Source organism: Phoenix dactylifera, chromosome 12, assembly GCF_051530095.1.
Source record: "Phoenix dactylifera cultivar Ajwa chromosome 12, Ajwa_hap1_PhDact_Kaust_v1.1, whole genome shotgun sequence".
In the NCBI taxonomy this organism is placed as follows: Eukaryota; Viridiplantae; Streptophyta; class Magnoliopsida; order Arecales; family Arecaceae; genus Phoenix; species Phoenix dactylifera.
This window is the reverse complement of record NC_143201.1, coordinates 30,508,391-30,526,127: the sequence shown is the minus strand read 5'-3', so window position 1 is coordinate 30,526,127 and position 17,737 is coordinate 30,508,391. Positions and strand designations below refer to the sequence as shown.

Sequence of the window (17,737 nt, the reverse complement as noted above, 5' to 3'; positions counted from 1 at the left end):
AGCATCTTCTTGGTCTTCAAATCTTATTATACAACTTATCAACGAGGTTACTCCACGTCACCTAAATACTTCCAAACCTCGATAGGGATTTCATCAAGTCCAACTGTTTTTTTTTATTTTCATCTTTTTTATAGCCTCCTTTACCTCAAATACTCCAATTCTGCATGTATATTTAACATTTCTATCCTCAATAGAACAAGTAAGACAACCTAAATTATCTATGTGACTTCCATTAAATAGCTTATCAAAATAACTTCTCTATCTTTCTTTGATCTCGTTCTCCTTAACTAAAACTTTTTGATCTCCATCTCTGATGCATTTAACCTGCATCAAGTTTCTAGTTTTCATTTCTCTTAGTCTTGCAATCTTATATATATCTTTCTCTTCATATGCCTCGAACCTAGCCTATCATATCGCTTCTTAATTTCCCTCTTGGCCACCTTATAGCTTTAATATGCTTCTCTAAATCTCTATTGCTGCATATTAATAGTCTTCCACAGCACTCCCTTTTAGCCTTAACCAACTGAATGTTATAATTCCACCAGCAAGTTTCCTTACCTCATGGCTTTTTTCCCTCTAATTCTCCAATACCTCTATACCTAGTTTCTAAATATTGTCTGTCATATCTTCCTACATATAATTGATTTCCACATCTAAGCCCCATTTTCCTTTACCATTCCATCTTTAAGAGTCATTTGTTTCTCTCCTCGCAAATTCCACCGACCAGTCCTCAAATTCCAATTTTCTTTCGTCTTTCTCTTCCATTTCCTAATATATACATTTAAAAGCACCAATCTATGTTGGATAGTTAAACTCTCATCCAATATAACCTTACAATCTTTATACAAAACTCGACCAGTCATTCTAGTAAAGAAGGAATCTATTTGACTACTATACTCACTTTTGAAAGTCATGAAGTGAGAGTCCTTTTTAAAATAGGTATCAGCCAATACTAGGTCATATGCCGTTGCAAACTCCAGAATGGCATCTCTTTCCTCATTTCTATCACCGAAACCATACCCTCCATGCACTCCTTCAAAACCTACATCGTATATCCCCACGTGCCCGATCATATCTCTTATAAATCTTTTTTTTTCACTAGGAATTTCTAGAATCAATCCATTCATTTTCTCTCCAAAGCATTGCCTTGTAGCATCGTCCAGTCTTAATTGAGGGGCATAAGCACTAATGATATCAATAGACTCCTTTCCTAACATCAATTATATCAAGATTATTCTATCTCCCACACTTAATGTGTACAACCTCATCTTTTAAATTCTTATGAATCTTATCTGCAATAATTCCAACTCTGTTTTTATTCCAATCTTTACGAGCATACCAAAGTTTATAACATGTCTTGCCAACTACTTTTTCTTGTCTTCCTATGCACTAGTCTATTGCAGGCAGGCTATGTGAACTCTCCTCCTAGCCATTGTATCTACTAGCTCCATCAATTTCTCTGTCAACAATTTATTTTTCAAGTTGCTAAACGTATCCTACTTTCCTGCGGTAACATTTCTACCCACTTCTCATCCTTCCCTACCTCTCACCACATCCAGGCATCAATATGTCACATCGCTTCAGGTGAAATCCCTAGTAGACCATTGCCCACTTTTCACTACACTAGGGGTCCGATGCAGCATGTCACTAGTAAAGAACGCCCTAACAATTTTTTAAGGATTCATGCTTATATGATGTGACTATCGTTTTATGATTATACAAAAACTGATAACCATCTACCTGAAGATAATTGAAAATACCACCATTTAGAAAAGGGCAGCAACTGCATGAAAGCAACTTATATCATCATTTAATCACCACGAGTTCTACTGCTTGGAGACATGTGAATAACATAAAAAGCAGAAGATAAATCCCACATCATTGTTGGATGCTTAATCCTACTTATATGACAAATCATATAACACATCATCTTTGGATGCTCAATCCTATCTATATGATTATATAATCTAAGATAGCTACATACGAGTATTCTGCCCAGAATGATTTGCAGAGTGAACCTAACCTCAAAATCATGCTCGTCAATTGGCAGGTTATCTAAACAAGAGTATCCCAAAAACAATGTGAATAGCTTCCACCCAAATATTTTTCAAGTTCCAAATTACAGTGGCATATTATTCAGTGATAGCAACAAAAGGGAGATCATGATGAATCAAACTGAGGAGTGAGGACAAGCAAATGTACCGTGGAAAGACATCTCAAAGTGTCAAAACAAATAAAGAAAACATAATGGTACTTCAGTACCTATATTTTCCTAATATAGAACATATTAAATTGTTTACAGAAAGTTGCATGCAGCAAACATTTTAGTTACATATTTCATTAAACAGCTCTAGCATATGAAGTTGATACAGACCATGGTGCCAGAGACCTTAAGCCAAACAGTATAATACATTTTAGCCAACAAATTTCACCCAGAAACCAGCATCAACAAGTAAAAACTTAATATTCTTTACCACAAGAAAAATACATATAAATAAAATACATTGAACTAGTACCAAAATAAGATGACAATTAGAGTAAGAGAAAACCCATTAATTCTAGTTGTAAAATTCATAATCAATCCCATAATGTAATCAAACTCAACATCCGCTAATGATTATCCTGTTTGTCGAGCAAATGTCTCTCCAAAATTCTTCTAATGTGTTTCTCAAGGCACAAAATGCGTCTACAAATTAATATAGGCAAACTTCCCCCTTTCCCTAGCACAAATAGCCCATCAGGAGCAAGGGCTTGTTTACTTCTCAATGGAGTCCAAACATGGACATTCTCCGAAAGATACAAAGCCCCCGTGTCTGTACAACTTAACGTCTAGTGATTTTCATTACGAAAAAGAAGAGAAAAAAAGTTTTTAATAAAGTTATATTTCAAGTTACATATATATCACTCAATTTTCGATATTGAAGGTTGTTTCATTCCAAAAACATTCACCAGGTTTACATAAAAATTTTATAAAACACCAAATTTAAGTCGTACAATTTATTATCTAGTCGACTATCTAATAAAGAGAAAACATGATCAATACATCACCTGTTGAAAGATTCACTAGCATTGGAAGGGTTTACAATTAGAAATCATTCCCTAAATTTTATTAAAATATGATATAAAAACATTTAAGAATACTTCCTTTTAGTCATAAAATCATTCATGCACAAGCAAATCATTGAATTTATTAGTTTACAAATATTTTAAATTTATAAGACACTTTGGCATAAAAAAAAAAAATCATATCTTCAACTTTTCTATAAATTAACACTATATAAGGCAAATATAAAAGGTTTTCCATAGCTCATATTATCGGACATCTGTATACTACCTTCGTATATAAACCAGCCACTTGTATTATACACTCAAAAACAAAAGATAGTTTGACGAATAATATAAAATGAGTATATTCCTAGCTCCAATAATCAATGTAAGCAGATTTCAGCAGCATCAAGAACCAAAATATCCACACATATCGGATACACGTTCACTTTCTACCCAGTTAGGGTCCCAAAAATCAGAGTCCTGGGTGGGGCAAACTGGGGACAAACCTAACTTTTGGCATCTTTTTTCCGCCAAATGGCTGCCCTAGGACATGAACCTGCACCACTGTGATTGTCAACCAAAGCCTTTCACCATTGCACCAAGCAATGGTCCCCTAAAATATCTATATCAGATAAATAAACAAATTAGGAAAACAAAAAATGCATACCATATCAGATATATTAACAAAAACAAATGCATACTTTCAGCAGTTCCAGCACAGGAAGCTGGTTCTCGAGTGGGGAGATATGCGCCATGGCTGAAGGCTGAGACATGTCAACAGCACTACTAATATCTTCATCCTTGATATCGTACATGCTCAAAACCCTGCCAATACAGCAGATTTAATCAAACATCTCAAGGTTTTCATAAATTCTGGAACAGAAAACTTCATCAAGCATATGAACAATAGGTTTTTCTAGTTTAGCTAAAGAACTGGCAGAAAAGTCGATCAAGATGAAATCAGCAACAAATGAGTCAAATCTATGTGGGAAAGGCGGTCTTTAAGAAAATATCCTAACGCAAACAAATATCTGCCTAAACCCAACTGAAAAGACAGATTCTGATTGAATATTTAATTAATGTTTTCAGAAATAATACTCACATTCGGAAGTGCTGAAGGCAAGCGAGAACTAATTGCCACTTTTCACTAAGATCACCATAGGCTCTCTGAGGAAAAGGCCCAAACACATGATCATAAACAAATCTGAAGATCCCAACAAACCTGATAAACCAAAAAAAAAGCTATTTAAGTACAAATTAACAATGAGATTGGAGGCTGGGAACAGTATAAACTATAAACATTTCTCAACTGATAGCACGTCAGTACCTTCGGCCTCTATCACTGACATCTCTCTCTTCTGCGATAAGAGCATTTAACAAGTTAAGAAAGGATATCGTAGAAGGGTATCTTTCCCTCCTTGCTTCCACTTCATTCAGCTCAAACCGCATGTCATAAACCTGTCAAATTTAAAGCGTATTATTATTGATGCATCAGAAGCAGATGGAAGAAATAACATATATCATACTTCCACCCGCCATGCACAAGATAGCTGTTCAGATTAAACCATCATCCTACGTCATCCTACATCATCTACTATTTTTTTACTCTTACTTATAGATGCTGAAGCATTTCATAAGTTCCTCTCATGAAGCAAAATTACAGAAGTTCATCTCTTGCAGTCTCATGAGTTTTATATTGAGACGGACTACTTCATGAAGTAATCAAATCAGATGTCCTATTAAATGACTTTCTAAAACATCCATACAAGAATTAACCACTTTATAACCAGATGGTCTGAATCTTTGCGAAGAAATTTTTATGAAAGCAAAAACAAACATATAAACAAAACTAACACAGGCATTGTGATTGACAATATTTACATGGAATTGCAAGGAGTCCTCTATAAGTGACACTCTTAACACCAAAGCTGGAATATAACTGAATATCAGCAGTAACATAGTACCCCATCGGAACAAGACCAAACAGTTTAGACATATTCCAGACAAGAAACCAAAACATAACTGCTAATGATGTAGTAATATATTCATTGAATACATAATTTATGATCATTGATATTAACGTGAACAAAGTCCATGAAGCAGAGACAAAGCAGGAAAGCCAGGAAAAACTGAAAACTGTTGGACAAGCACAATGGCTTGCCTTGTTTGCTGGTAGACCAAGAGCAGCTTAAGAAAACAATATGTTTTCCTCATGATAGTTTTACAAGTTTGTCAAGTGCTTTTAGCAGAGACCTGGCTTAACAAAATAAAAGGCACAACAGAAACCAACACCGAGAACCATACCTGTGTTGCTACATGCTTCCCACCACTACCAACTGAAGGACCAACAACTACAGGAAGATCATATTGCTCAAGGTAATTCCAGATAGCATCTTTTAGGACTGGAGACACCTTGATGAAAGCAGTTATAGCATTTCGCAATGCTCCCTGCAGATAAAGTGTTATATTCGCTAATGTCCAATGCTCAGGCAAGTTGTATAAAAAGGACATGGCAGATTCCAACCTTTAGATATGGAGGCACATTTTCATAACTGAGAAGCTTAAATAAGGGTTCAATGTCTGGAAACCATTTCTTCCTTTCAATAGGATTTCCATTTTCCACCACCTACAGCATTTTATCCACTTCTAACATTGGTTAAAAACACTGAGAGAGAAAAAATGAAATGATCTAGGTAAAAGAAAAACCATAATGGTAACCATCACATAACAAATCAATAGGCTGCCTAATAACCACAAAACCATGGCATTTATCAATTGTGCCTAAGATGAGGAGATTTAAATGGATAGAAAAAGAAATGAAGATCTCTGACAGTTAATCTAAACATTGAACTTTCTGTGTTTCATAAGTGCATATATTTCATTCATATAATCTCAGGACAATCTAGGCAACAGAAGAAGTTTGAAACCCTTGTCGTCAGTATTTCGGACAAAGGGTACGAGGCTGCAGGCCAATAGGCAAAAGGAAGTAAAACAAGTATGAAAAAACATGCAAGGATAGGTTCAACAGCATGCAGCGATAGTGCCAGAGACATCAAGAAATAGATAGATAATACTGAAACAAGCACAATAGTTACAAGTCCATACCTTCTTAAGAACATCTAAATATGCAACAAGTGCTTGTGCATCACCCTCCTGAAATTCAGGCAACATGGTTCCAGAAGTTTGCAGAGACTGTTTGAACTTATCTTCATAAATAGATAAGCAATCAAACAAGGTACTCCAACCTATTGACCGGAACATTTTGCCCTGGAGTAACTCAAAAACTTTTGATGCACCCTCCTCATTAGAAGCCTGAAAAATCCAAATAAAATAATTCGAAATTTGAAATTTTTGAATTGCAAACCAAACATTAGAGGTACTTTCGCCGTACCAGAGTACTAAGCAGTCTCAAGAAAGACACAAGAGTCCGTATATTGGTATGATCCTCTCCAGCAAAGTTTATGAATGTCCACAACTCTTCATTCCCATACAACAGCTCTGGCTCTTTCTGATAAAATGTGAGTTGGAACAAAAGTATATTAATATTCAGTCACAACGAAAAGAGGGAGTTAAAACAATGACCACAACAAGAATCATACCACCGCGTGAATTATGATTACATATTTTTTAGATTTTGCACTAACACATTGATATTGAATTATGATTAATCATCAGCATGACAACTTGTCAGAATATAGATCTAACCTCCACGCAGGCCAGATACAGATTCATCTGAATATTGTCAGATTAGCCCTTCTATAAAACTTCTACACCACAAAATAGTAAAATTACAGAATCAAAACCATGACCAACACAATATGTGAGCCTCTATCTGATACTGTCTATACTAATCAACTACTTTACCATTCATATGCCACATCCCCCATCACAATGAGGATCTTGAAACTTGCATCATAATTCACTTATCCTATCTACTTACTAGCTAAAAGAATCAACAAAAAATATAAAATTTTCACAGCCTTATTGGCATATAAAAGATTGTGTAAAAATATATATACATTAAAAAAAAACTAGCTAGCACAAGTGAAGTTTTCCACAAAACAAATGATTGAAGAAAAAAAGTAGATTTGAGAAAGGAAAAGTGCATAGATTTACCTGATAAATTTCCCTGACCAATTCTAACAGCGACACAAATGGCTGACAACTCATCTGGGTCACCTGCCGTGGATCACTAAAAGTGTCACCTCTGAAGTCATCTGATCCCAACAAGATATATGGACTCAGCGCACTCATAGCTTTCTCCTTCATTTCCTTCACCTATTACATGATCATGATTGATCAAGAGAAAGCTTAGGTAGAAAGAAACTAAACATCTACAAAATCATTATATCTTTCTACAATGTACTTCTAAGTCATCACAAGCCAAAATGAGAAGAATATAGAACATATCACGAAAAGTAAATAAATTTCTTGATCTCATGACATGATGGAATGCAAAGCCTATCAAAACACTAACAAAAGCCTCAAATTTCTAATTCAAGTTCTGTCTTTATAACCATATGTTAGCACAGTAGAAGATATGGCTCTGAATTGCCTATGACTTTTAAAGGAATAAATAGCACTAGCATGATTAATAATCTAAGTCAATTTCTCAAAAATCCGTTAATATGAATCATTTTTTTCATTTGTCTCAAAAGAGGATGTGTGATTGAATAGTCCAGAGCAATTTTGCAACCCGTTGCTGGCCAACCAATTCCGAGATGGTATTTGACGTGAGGACAGGCAGTATAGTTAGAGGTGGCAATTCCTAACCTCGACCACCCAACCAGCCCGAAGCAGCTCAAATGAACTAATACGGGTAAAGGTTCTTATAATTGCATCAAGTTCCTGTTAGTGAAGACAAACTTGATCATAAATGGATTGGATTTGTGTCTGGCCCCAAAATCGATAGGTCATCATAGCCAACGTTGGATAGGCCATTAAAAACTAGTCCTAGATCCCTAGAATAGTGATAATATTTTGGTGGGCACCATAGACCAGTCGAGGCTTGGTTTGAATGACTAGAAGTGTTTTCTTCTATTTGTTACTTTCCTCTTCACTCTCACTTTATTTGGACCCTAGTTCCCCTCTTCTTAGCTTTGTTTTGTTCTCATTCTTTAAGGTATATAATTGATACGTCAAGATCTATAGCTTGGTTGGCAGGCTGGATACCCATATAAAATAAATGTGTTTGATGTGGTCTATTTTTTCTAAACCCAACTGCAAATGGGTCAGGTATGGATTGAGGGTTTTCTAACACATCCTAAAGCCAACCAGACCTAACCTGGCCCATTGCCACCCCTAAGTACAGCAATGTCCAAGTAAGCCTAGCTTGTTTTCTATCTTCTGTTCGAAATTAATGTCATTCAAGCATGTCATCACTTCCTTCAATTGATTAAAATAGCCTAGATGCACAAGGATGCATTCCTAAATATCTTGGACCGGTAGTGTTTAACCTCTTAACAGTGCTACTCATCTCATTGTTCTAATATACTTCGAGGTGTAAGCACATGGCAGAAGAAGCCTACCAAGCATCCCCAAATTGGCATAAGCATGAGTCACGGTTGCATGAGACCTTGGTTGAAAAGGCATATTACAAACACTCAATCAGTGCAGCCTTTAGGTGCTACCCTATTTTGTGCATACAAGAATGTTAGAATCATAATTTTATGCATGGCATATAAATAACAGTGTAATGCTTAGACCCTTGTCTGTGTATTCATGATGTCAAGCTTGCTCCTTCACCTCTCCTCATACGTAGGAGTACACTTCTCTATTCATAGGATAACATACATTCCATAATAATACAATTGAAAATAGAAACATGTAGTTGCAAAGTCATAACCTATCTTATTATAGAGAAATTTGGGTGCTGATCAGGGTTAAGGACTAGCTTTAGCCAATCCTATTGTAGTACTAGGGGCAAGCCAAGCCAAACTCAAAACAAAAAGGCCCATGAAAGCAAGGTTCACAGAACCAGTTTCAATACCTGTCCTGATATCTAACAGGTACAGTTCGGTCCTCGGTACCGACACTCAATATAGCGCAAACCGAATATTGGTTTACTAATAGAAAATAGAAACATGTAGTTGCAAAGTCATAACCTATCTTATTATGGAGAAATTTGGGTGCTGATCAGGGTTAAGGACTAGCTTTAGCCAATCCTATTGTAGTACTAGGGGCAAGCCAAGCCAAACTCAAAACAAAAAGGCCCATGAAAGCAAGGTTCGTAGAACCAGTTTCAATACCTGTCCTGATATCTAACAGGTACAGTTCGGTCCTCGGTACCGACACTCAATATAGCGCAAACCGAATATTGGTTTACTAATAGGTATGAGTCGGTACACCCGCTTCCGGCACCACAAACCATGCCTCAAACTCAATCCAAGATAGGTGTCTTGCAGAACCAAGCTGAGTTCAGAATCAAACCTATCTCACACAAACTTTTCTTGGTGACATTTCATGGTCTGATTCTCTATAAGTTGGATCCATCTTGGAAGCCACATTTTCAAGTCTCAGCCTGGAACTTGATGGCCAAGCCTTGGGGTAGTTATGGCCCATTTATGCCTTTGGAAAGCTTAATTCCCAAAGCAAAAATAAAGAAATATCTTGACTCTCTTTGTTCCAAAAGAAAGATATGCTAAACGGCTTTAATTGCTATGTCCTGTTACATTCAGTTTGGATCCATAAAAGAACATTATTAATGACAAAAGGATCCAGCACTCCAACAGTTATAAGTTATAACAAAGACCATGTAATATAGCTTCTTTTGGCTTCCACTTTTTATTTTAAATAATATATTCCACTGCATTTAGAATGCAAAGAAATGGGCAGATATTAATAACTGGCCAAACAACTTAATTTTCTCCATACCAAACATATACATGTCTATATTAATAGCTCTATCACTAAAGAAAATTAAACAATAAAAAATTACATCATGTCAATCTATGAGATGTGAGAATTTAATCTTGAAATTTCAGTCATCTGTATGTTATTCCCGGTTATCATATTGTCATCAAAAAAACAGGGGACCAAAAGAATAACCACATACAGACCTTGTCCCTAGAAAGTGGGTTCGAAAGAAAGCACATCATCAATTTATGCATGTATCCATTATACATATAGACCATGTCCTCGTCGTCATTCTGTGCCAAATGAAGTAAAAGAAGGGTCAGCACTCCAAACAGTAACTATCAACAGAGGCTTGGATACTGATACAGTATTAACAACTAGAGCTATTAAAGTCCTGATACATCTAGAACAAAAGCTAAACTTCTCTCAGTCCATTTCACCTTCCTCTTGATCACCAACAGGTGTGTAAGAGGTTGATACCAACACAGATTTGTAGGTTGGTAAAAACAAACACAAAAAGAGGAAGTGATAGAAGGAATAAGATTATGCAGACAATTAGCTGAAGAACTCGATTGTACAATAAGCAAAAGATAAATTTCCATACAAGCAGAAAGTTCCAGATCAAATATAAGAGAAAAGATTACATCGAAATGAATATATAGATATATGTATGTATGTATGTATGCATGTATAAGAAAAAACAGATAAATATATGTGGTAATAACAAAAGCCCTCAACAAGGAAACAATTTCAAACTGAAAGTGTTGAGGGTTGCATAATAGTCATATGCATGGTCAAGGGACATGCGACAAGAAAAAATCAGGTAACCGCAAAATAAACTGAAAACCAGCAAGCCAAGAACCACAATCCCCAGGGATAAAAAATTTTAAATGCATAAAATAGAAAATTCAGTAAATTGATGTAAGCAAGTGACAGCAAAATGGATTTAGGACTACAAGGACATGTGAATTTTATTTTCCCTTTAGAAAACATAGAATCTGTCTTTTTACTGTATATCTTCCATTACTTCTCAACTCAGACCTCTCTGGAAGACAATAAATGTATGTTGAAATGCACAAATAAAGTTCTTTTATTTCTCAAGAAGCTCACCACTATATACTATCTCCAAATGCTGGATTTCACTGATGAAGAAAATGTTACTTGAGTATGTTATGATAAAGATAATTTTTGCTTTTAGTGAATTTTCATGAATTCACTTCTTGACATTTGATACAAGAAAATGAAAATTACATAGAATGACATTAATTTCCATAAATAGTGATGACTGCAAAATCAGAAAAAAAAAAAAAAGAGAAAGGACTGTCATAACATACTGATTACCAAGAGCAGCAGGAATATGTTAATTTATAAAGCCATCAACAGCAGATGATACACGCAATAACAGTAGGAGCCTCTACTGTCTTACAGAATGGAAAAGGCGGTATCTAGAACTACACGGCACATCAATTTGAGTTTAACTGTCAATGCAGTAGTAAGAAAGAGATTTCCTGTGCTATCACACGCAAACATCACACTGTAAATATAAAATATATTATTATAATATCCTTTGTCGAACAACGTTTGCAGTTACCACTCAGACCTGATAGGCAGCAGCTTGGAGAACTCTAGCCAAGAAAAAGTGGAAAACATTGTTTGAGCAAACAAGTTCCAAGCATGAGTAAATATTTGTCATATCCTTGGATGGAACACCCGAGATAGTATCTCTTGAAGTACTCTGATCTTGAGTTAACATCAAATATACAGTCCATGCAAGTCTTACACCATCAACAAACCCCTCAACATTAGGATTATTTCCGGTAGTCATCACCTAGGTGAGCAAAAGTCATCAATTATCACCAGCAGAATTATTCCTAACAAATATGAGACAACAAAGAAAGAAGGAAAGATGTTGCTAGCATATCTTACTAATTCATGAAATTCATATCTGAAGGAGGCATCGAGCGATAGCGTGGAGGCTTTGTTAGGAATTGTGCTTAGAGCATCAGACATAAAAGCAATAACAAGAGAAAACAGAAGGCTGAATGTTATCTGCAATGGAAAAACAACATGTAATGAGATTAAAATGACCACAGATAAAAATATACATAAAACCTAAACCAGAAAAATAAGACAAGAATAAATCTGGGACATAGCATGAGCAGGATACAGATTTAGATTTAGACCTGAAGCTGTACAGTGGCATCAGTATCAACTTCAGCTGCACAATCTTTTAGGGTCTCAAATACATTCTTTACATCTTTTGGACCTGCAAAAAGTAAAAACGAACAGCAATATAATCAAGTCTTTGCCTGAGGGGAAGTAAATTCACTCAATGGGGAGGGGATGGATCCTTGTTTGATATATAGGCAACAAATTAGGTAAAAATATATTACCAAGTTAAAATTGCTGAATATATAACAACAAAATCTAACTTCATCTCCTATAAGCATAATAAATGGAACAGAAACATCTGACTCCTATAATGAGTGTTCAACATTACAGCATCTTAGTGAAGTATTCCAACCACTCAGCACTATGCATATTACTTCAAATAGTAGGCTTGAGGACAGTGATACTGAACCCTCAATATGAAGATTTCCACGTGAATGTAATTAGAAGAAGTTCGCACAAACAGCAAACATTATTCAATCCGTTTTAAGTCAAATCATGGATATATCCAACCCAAGTCTTTCCAAAAGCAGCATCTCTGCAGATCTAATAAGTAATTCTACTTCCATGGTCCAAATGATGCATACCTAAATCTATTCATAGCTTGCTAGCTTCACCATACTCCACCACAACCACCTCATTGCTACTTCTATATACCTCGGCAGTTTACCATGTCCTCCTTGAATCACTACCCAATTGCAGCATCTAAATATTCAACTTCACATGCCCAATAACAAAACCCGCCTTACTGAAAGCCTTGGGCACGCCAAAAACCACATTCAATAAGTGCCAGGCTTCAATATGAGAAAGGTCAAGCACAAAGGGTAGGGAAACAAATCAGAGGAGTTCAAAGAGCACAGGCACAAGGTTGGGAACAAGAAGGAGGTATGATACATGCATATTACTCCATCTTTGCTTGAGAAGTCACCTCTACCCTTTGGAAAAAGACCCTCAACCACTAGGACCCCAAAAAATATTACTGACTTATTATGAAAACAAACTTGTATGGAATTCGTGGAACCGAGATGGAAAAACATATGCAAAAGAAAACTTGATGAAGTGTAGGATTTACATCTAGGATGAACATAGCAAACAGCAAGCATCCCAGAACAAGGATAACAATCATCATGGAAGACTAATAAAAGGACATTAAATTACAGGGATACATGGACTATTTAACAATTTCAATATACACTATTTAACAATTTCAATACATTTTGTTTTTAGTCGGCTGTTTGTCATGTGATGTCTCCTTAGAGAAAATAGAATTTCCCATGTCAAAATTTGCATTCCTAGAGAAACCTTAGAGACTTGCACCACCATTGAATAAAACTTAGGCTATATACATAACATATGGCTCTTCCAAGTTACATGTATATTCACTATGTCGACTTATTAAAGTTGTCATAACCAAGTAGTTGACACCAATTCCAATATAAAGGTCGACATTAAGTCAAGAGATGGTTGCAAAAGTAAAACATCCCCAAACTTTTATTGGAGGATATCTTGATCCATAAACCATATATGGTGCAAATGTTGTTGGTTTAGGTGAGTTTAATGATAATTAATTTGATGATTGATGTTTGAAAGCTATCTAAATGAAAGTGAAAGGTTTTCCTTGGTTATAATGTCAGAAAGAACAAAATGCCATGAATAAGTACATCTGACACCTCAACACATATTCTCATCGAGCAACATAGATATAGTGCAAAACTTAATTTCTCTTTAAATAGTAGTATGTACCCTAATGTACCTAAAGTTCAAGTAAAAGCACAAAACTAGTTAAAGCATGAGACTAAGGAATTTTCTTTTGCATTTATAGATTAGACAGAACCTTTTTTAAACTCAATTTTTAAAAGAATATAAGAGTCAAATGCCTCAAACTGCAGTATGGGACTGGCAAAATAATATTATCTAATAAGCTTGAACAAAGCCTAGCTTACTCATCCGCGTAACAAGTACAGAAAGAACAAGGCAGTGGCTAAGACTCAATCTTTCCCGAGAAACAACAGCTCGTCGTTGGACGATAGCACCTCTGAAGTCAAGAACATAACATTCAGAATTAGGGCCACCAAAACCAGCCGGTTCCTCTCGATTTAGTTCCTGTTGATAGAAGAAAGTGAAGCAACACAAAAACCGACATCAACTCTACATCACAACTATTGAAACCATGGCAGTAAGTCCAAGTGTACAAACTAAAAGCATGCAAAACAAGACATTGCTATTGGATCTGTTGCTAACAAATAAAAAACTGAGTTCAATTGTATAATCTGGAAATGTAGGTAGCCATATTGTCAGTACTAATAATAACATTGGTAGTTAACCTAATGTAATAAGCGAAGAAACTAAGAGGACATTAAATTGTGATTAGATCGGGTAAGATGCAAGTAAAAATAATCATGTTTCCAGCACTAATAGCAGTCATTGTTGACCTCGTTTAACAAAAGATGAAAACTAAGCCTGTATTTGGAAAAATCCCCAACCTTTATGAGCATAATCAGCCGTTGCCGGAGACCAGAGATAAATAGATCTTCCAGGTGCTTCTGAATGTCAGCCACAAGATCGGCATCCAGCCCCTGGTCAAGTACAACAGCCTGTACAGAAGAAGGGCATACAAATTTTTAACTTGAGAAGCAAGAACAAAGGGAGAGGGAAAAGCAAGTACTATCGAAGACCCGAAAAGGAGAACTTGGTCCTACCAGATACAATTTCATCAAATATTGAATTGATGAACTTACCCGTAAGAGGGTGTACAAAGAGGTTATGAAATCTCTTCTTTCCATGTACCAGAGGCCTGCTGCGAGTCGAAATATCTCCAATGGCTCTCGCCCAAGTAAAACCCACTGGAAAAAATGCTTGCATAGTATTATAACGGAAATAATATTCCATGCGACAGTTGAATATAAACTGCTCCTATGCGTTACCACTAGCAAATTCTTAATAGAAACACCAAGAAAGCATACCTCCTTATTGGCAGAAACTAGTAAGCGAACACACTCGATTTCATTTAAATTGAGATCGTCACTCAATTTCAACGCCTGAATATCATAATAAACAAAATAAGATGGATTAACCATACATATTAGATACATTGTGCAGCTCCAAGATTTAAGCCAATACTCAAGTGCAATCTTTCAATCAAAATGTGATTTATGGTAGGAACTTATTATACCCCTTTTAGACACCAGTCTAGTTTCAAAATTTAGTGTGTTTACTAAATTTTATAGGAGGGCGCATGATGTCATATGTAATTTCAAGAATATATATTCAATATAAAGGGGCATGCCAGTGCAGCCAATGTTGTTGACAACTAATAAGGTGATCATGATTGCTTGTCTCTAGATTCTCACAGATGTCAAAAGATTTCAAGAATGATGAGGAGCAAAATCATGCATCGATGTCAGTTTTCTGAAGACTCAGAGAAGAGAAGAGACAAAAAAAACCAGAAACAAAAAAAGAAATTACTCTTAAGAAACAAAACAAAAGTATCAATAAGACCAATGACAGGAGCATGCAGAAATGCTGAAGAGTGTGGAGATTTAAAAAACAAGAAAAAAATAAAATACATTGAGATAACTAATGTTGCTCTCTTGCTAGAAGCTTGTGTATGGCAACCATATGATTCAAAGAAGCAGATTTATCAGAAAAGGGAGAAAGAACCAAGTTTTCTTTTTGCCACTGAGTGCCCTCTTTCTTGCCAGTTCTTTTGAGAGAAAGGATGGAGCAATCCCGGCCATGTATTAAAAACTCTTGGTCTAACTAATCATCTGAATCTATGGAGAAGATTTTATCGAGAAAAATAAGAAGCGAAATTCAACTAGAAGAGATCAAGAAACTCACAATCTGTACATCCATGTCGTCCAGCGTGATCGGTGATGAATCGGGAAGCCTGATTTCCTTGGATTGGACTTGAGATCGATCGGACGCCTTGGGGCTCTGCGCACCCGACGAAATCAAGAAGCCGTCAGCAGCGAGAAGAGGAAGGAGAAGAGGAGACAGAGAGAGGGAGAGAAGGGAGAGGGGACCGGGTAGGAGAGGAGGGTCCGGAGAGCCGGGAGGGAAGAGCGAATGGCGTGCATGAGCTCGATCCTCTGGGTCGCAGTGGGAGGGGAGGGACCGAGAAGGGCCGCCTCGATCGTCGAGAGGAGCTGGTGCGGAGAGACCATCGCCTCCTCTTCTTCTTCTTCCCCTCCGCTCCGACAATGGCTTCCGAAACCCTAGCCAGCCGGGAGGATGAAGAGACGAGCGCGCGGGGAGGCCGACAGCAACAAGCCCTGGGGCTTCTTGGGGTTTAAAACCCTCGGGGCCGAGGCGGGCTTTTTCTTTTTTCTTTTTTCTTTTTTTTTTTGCCCCTTTTCCTCGCTTTCTTGCAAATATATAAGGGCCTCGACTTGGAGGCGAACCGCCGAAGGCTGAAGCGCCCCGGGTCCTAGCGTGCGGAGTGGAGTCCGCGTGCCAACTAGCAACGCGGCGCCGCGGTCAGTCGGGCTTTTAAGAAGGAGAAGCAAAAAAATAAAAAAAATAAAAATGATGCACCCAACGGCGTCAGTCAATTTCAAAATTAGCATTGCACATGAAAAAGAGGTCTGCTATCATTCGGAAGTTATAGTTTTTTTAACCTACGACATTTGGCATTTTCATTGCATCGGTGATGCAGATCTTGTTTTTATTTTATTTTTATTTTTTTAACAGAAGGAGCAGCAGCTTATCATTAAAATATAAAACATCAGACAGCATTATATGCATGTCACACTAATTACCATCCCCTGTGAACAAGTTCCTAAGCAGGCTCAAAGTCACCTTTACAGAACTACCAACACAATGATACAGAACTCCCTGACCCTAAACTAATACAGAATGCTTGTGTAAAAACAACATGCACAGCTTCTCACAGGATCTGCTATAGCAATATAATATATATATATATATATATATATATATATATATATATATATATATATATGATAGATCCCTGCTCAGATTATATGACTAAACAAAGCACGGACCCTGTAAAACATGTGGACTGAATTGCATTTAAATGTTCCGTCCAGGTCTGAATGAAGCCTCCCAATTCATCTCAGCACTGCCATCTAGCCCTGCACGGGACCTGCAGAATAGAAGATAAGTTCCGGTGAATAACATCCCGAGAGGTCCAGAAGCAGTTTTGATTAAGGGCTTGTTTAGCAATGAAATCGGCAGCTTTGTTGGCTTCTTGATAAACGCGAGCTGCAGTAGAAGAGTGTAAAGTTGATCTCCATTTGATTGCAACTTCATTTCATCGATCCATGCCAAGTCAGCCGCATAAAGCAATATACATCTACAGTGAAAATGGTGGATTTTGCGAAATGGATCCACCTTGGACAAGTGGTTGAAGCAGACATGAATTGAATTGGTTTGTCCCCTGTTTAATTTTGACCCTTCAAGTGTGAAAGAAGGCAATCTAGACTAACTTGGTAGATTCTTTTTTTATTTTGTTGCGGAGGATCCATCCATCTGGTGGAGAGAGCGTTGGGGCCACTAGCAGCACCGAGTCTAAGAGGCATGAGTTGGTGGTGGGGTGCTTGTCTAGGAGGAATGATCATCGCCGACTACATAGAGGAATTCTTCAAGCTCTCTAATTTGGCATGCCCACATGATAGCCAAAAAACTCCTGCAGCTCATTATC

At 36.8% G+C, this 17,737-nt stretch overlaps 1 protein-coding gene across 1 annotated transcript in view; it reads right to left on the bottom strand.

Annotated features, from left to right (window-relative positions):
* EMB3142 (nuclear pore complex protein (DUF3414)) overlaps positions 1–16,533 on the bottom strand; it is a 43,615-nt gene extending 27,082 nt beyond the window's left edge. The window contains exons 1-18 of the mRNA XM_039130519.3: positions 16,098–16,533; positions 15,913–16,008; positions 15,036–15,110; positions 14,811–14,915; positions 14,556–14,666; positions 14,016–14,175; positions 12,087–12,169; positions 11,830–11,952; positions 11,504–11,731; positions 10,107–10,196; positions 7,165–7,326; positions 6,440–6,556; positions 6,154–6,360; positions 5,573–5,674; positions 5,353–5,496; positions 4,376–4,506; positions 4,151–4,270; positions 3,750–3,873 (exon numbers count right to left, since the gene is read on the bottom strand). Of these exons, the coding sequence (XP_038986447.3) occupies positions 3,750–3,873; positions 4,151–4,270; positions 4,376–4,506; positions 5,353–5,496; positions 5,573–5,674; positions 6,154–6,360; positions 6,440–6,556; positions 7,165–7,326; positions 10,107–10,196; positions 11,504–11,731; positions 11,830–11,952; positions 12,087–12,169; positions 14,016–14,175; positions 14,556–14,666; positions 14,811–14,915; positions 15,036–15,110; positions 15,913–16,008; positions 16,098–16,238 (2,319 nt within the window). The 5' untranslated portion in view covers positions 16,239–16,533. The remainder of the gene's footprint in view (positions 1–3,749; positions 3,874–4,150; positions 4,271–4,375; positions 4,507–5,352; positions 5,497–5,572; positions 5,675–6,153; positions 6,361–6,439; positions 6,557–7,164; positions 7,327–10,106; positions 10,197–11,503; positions 11,732–11,829; positions 11,953–12,086; positions 12,170–14,015; positions 14,176–14,555; positions 14,667–14,810; positions 14,916–15,035; positions 15,111–15,912; positions 16,009–16,097) is intronic.
* Between the last annotated feature and the right edge of the window lie 1,204 nt (positions 16,534–17,737).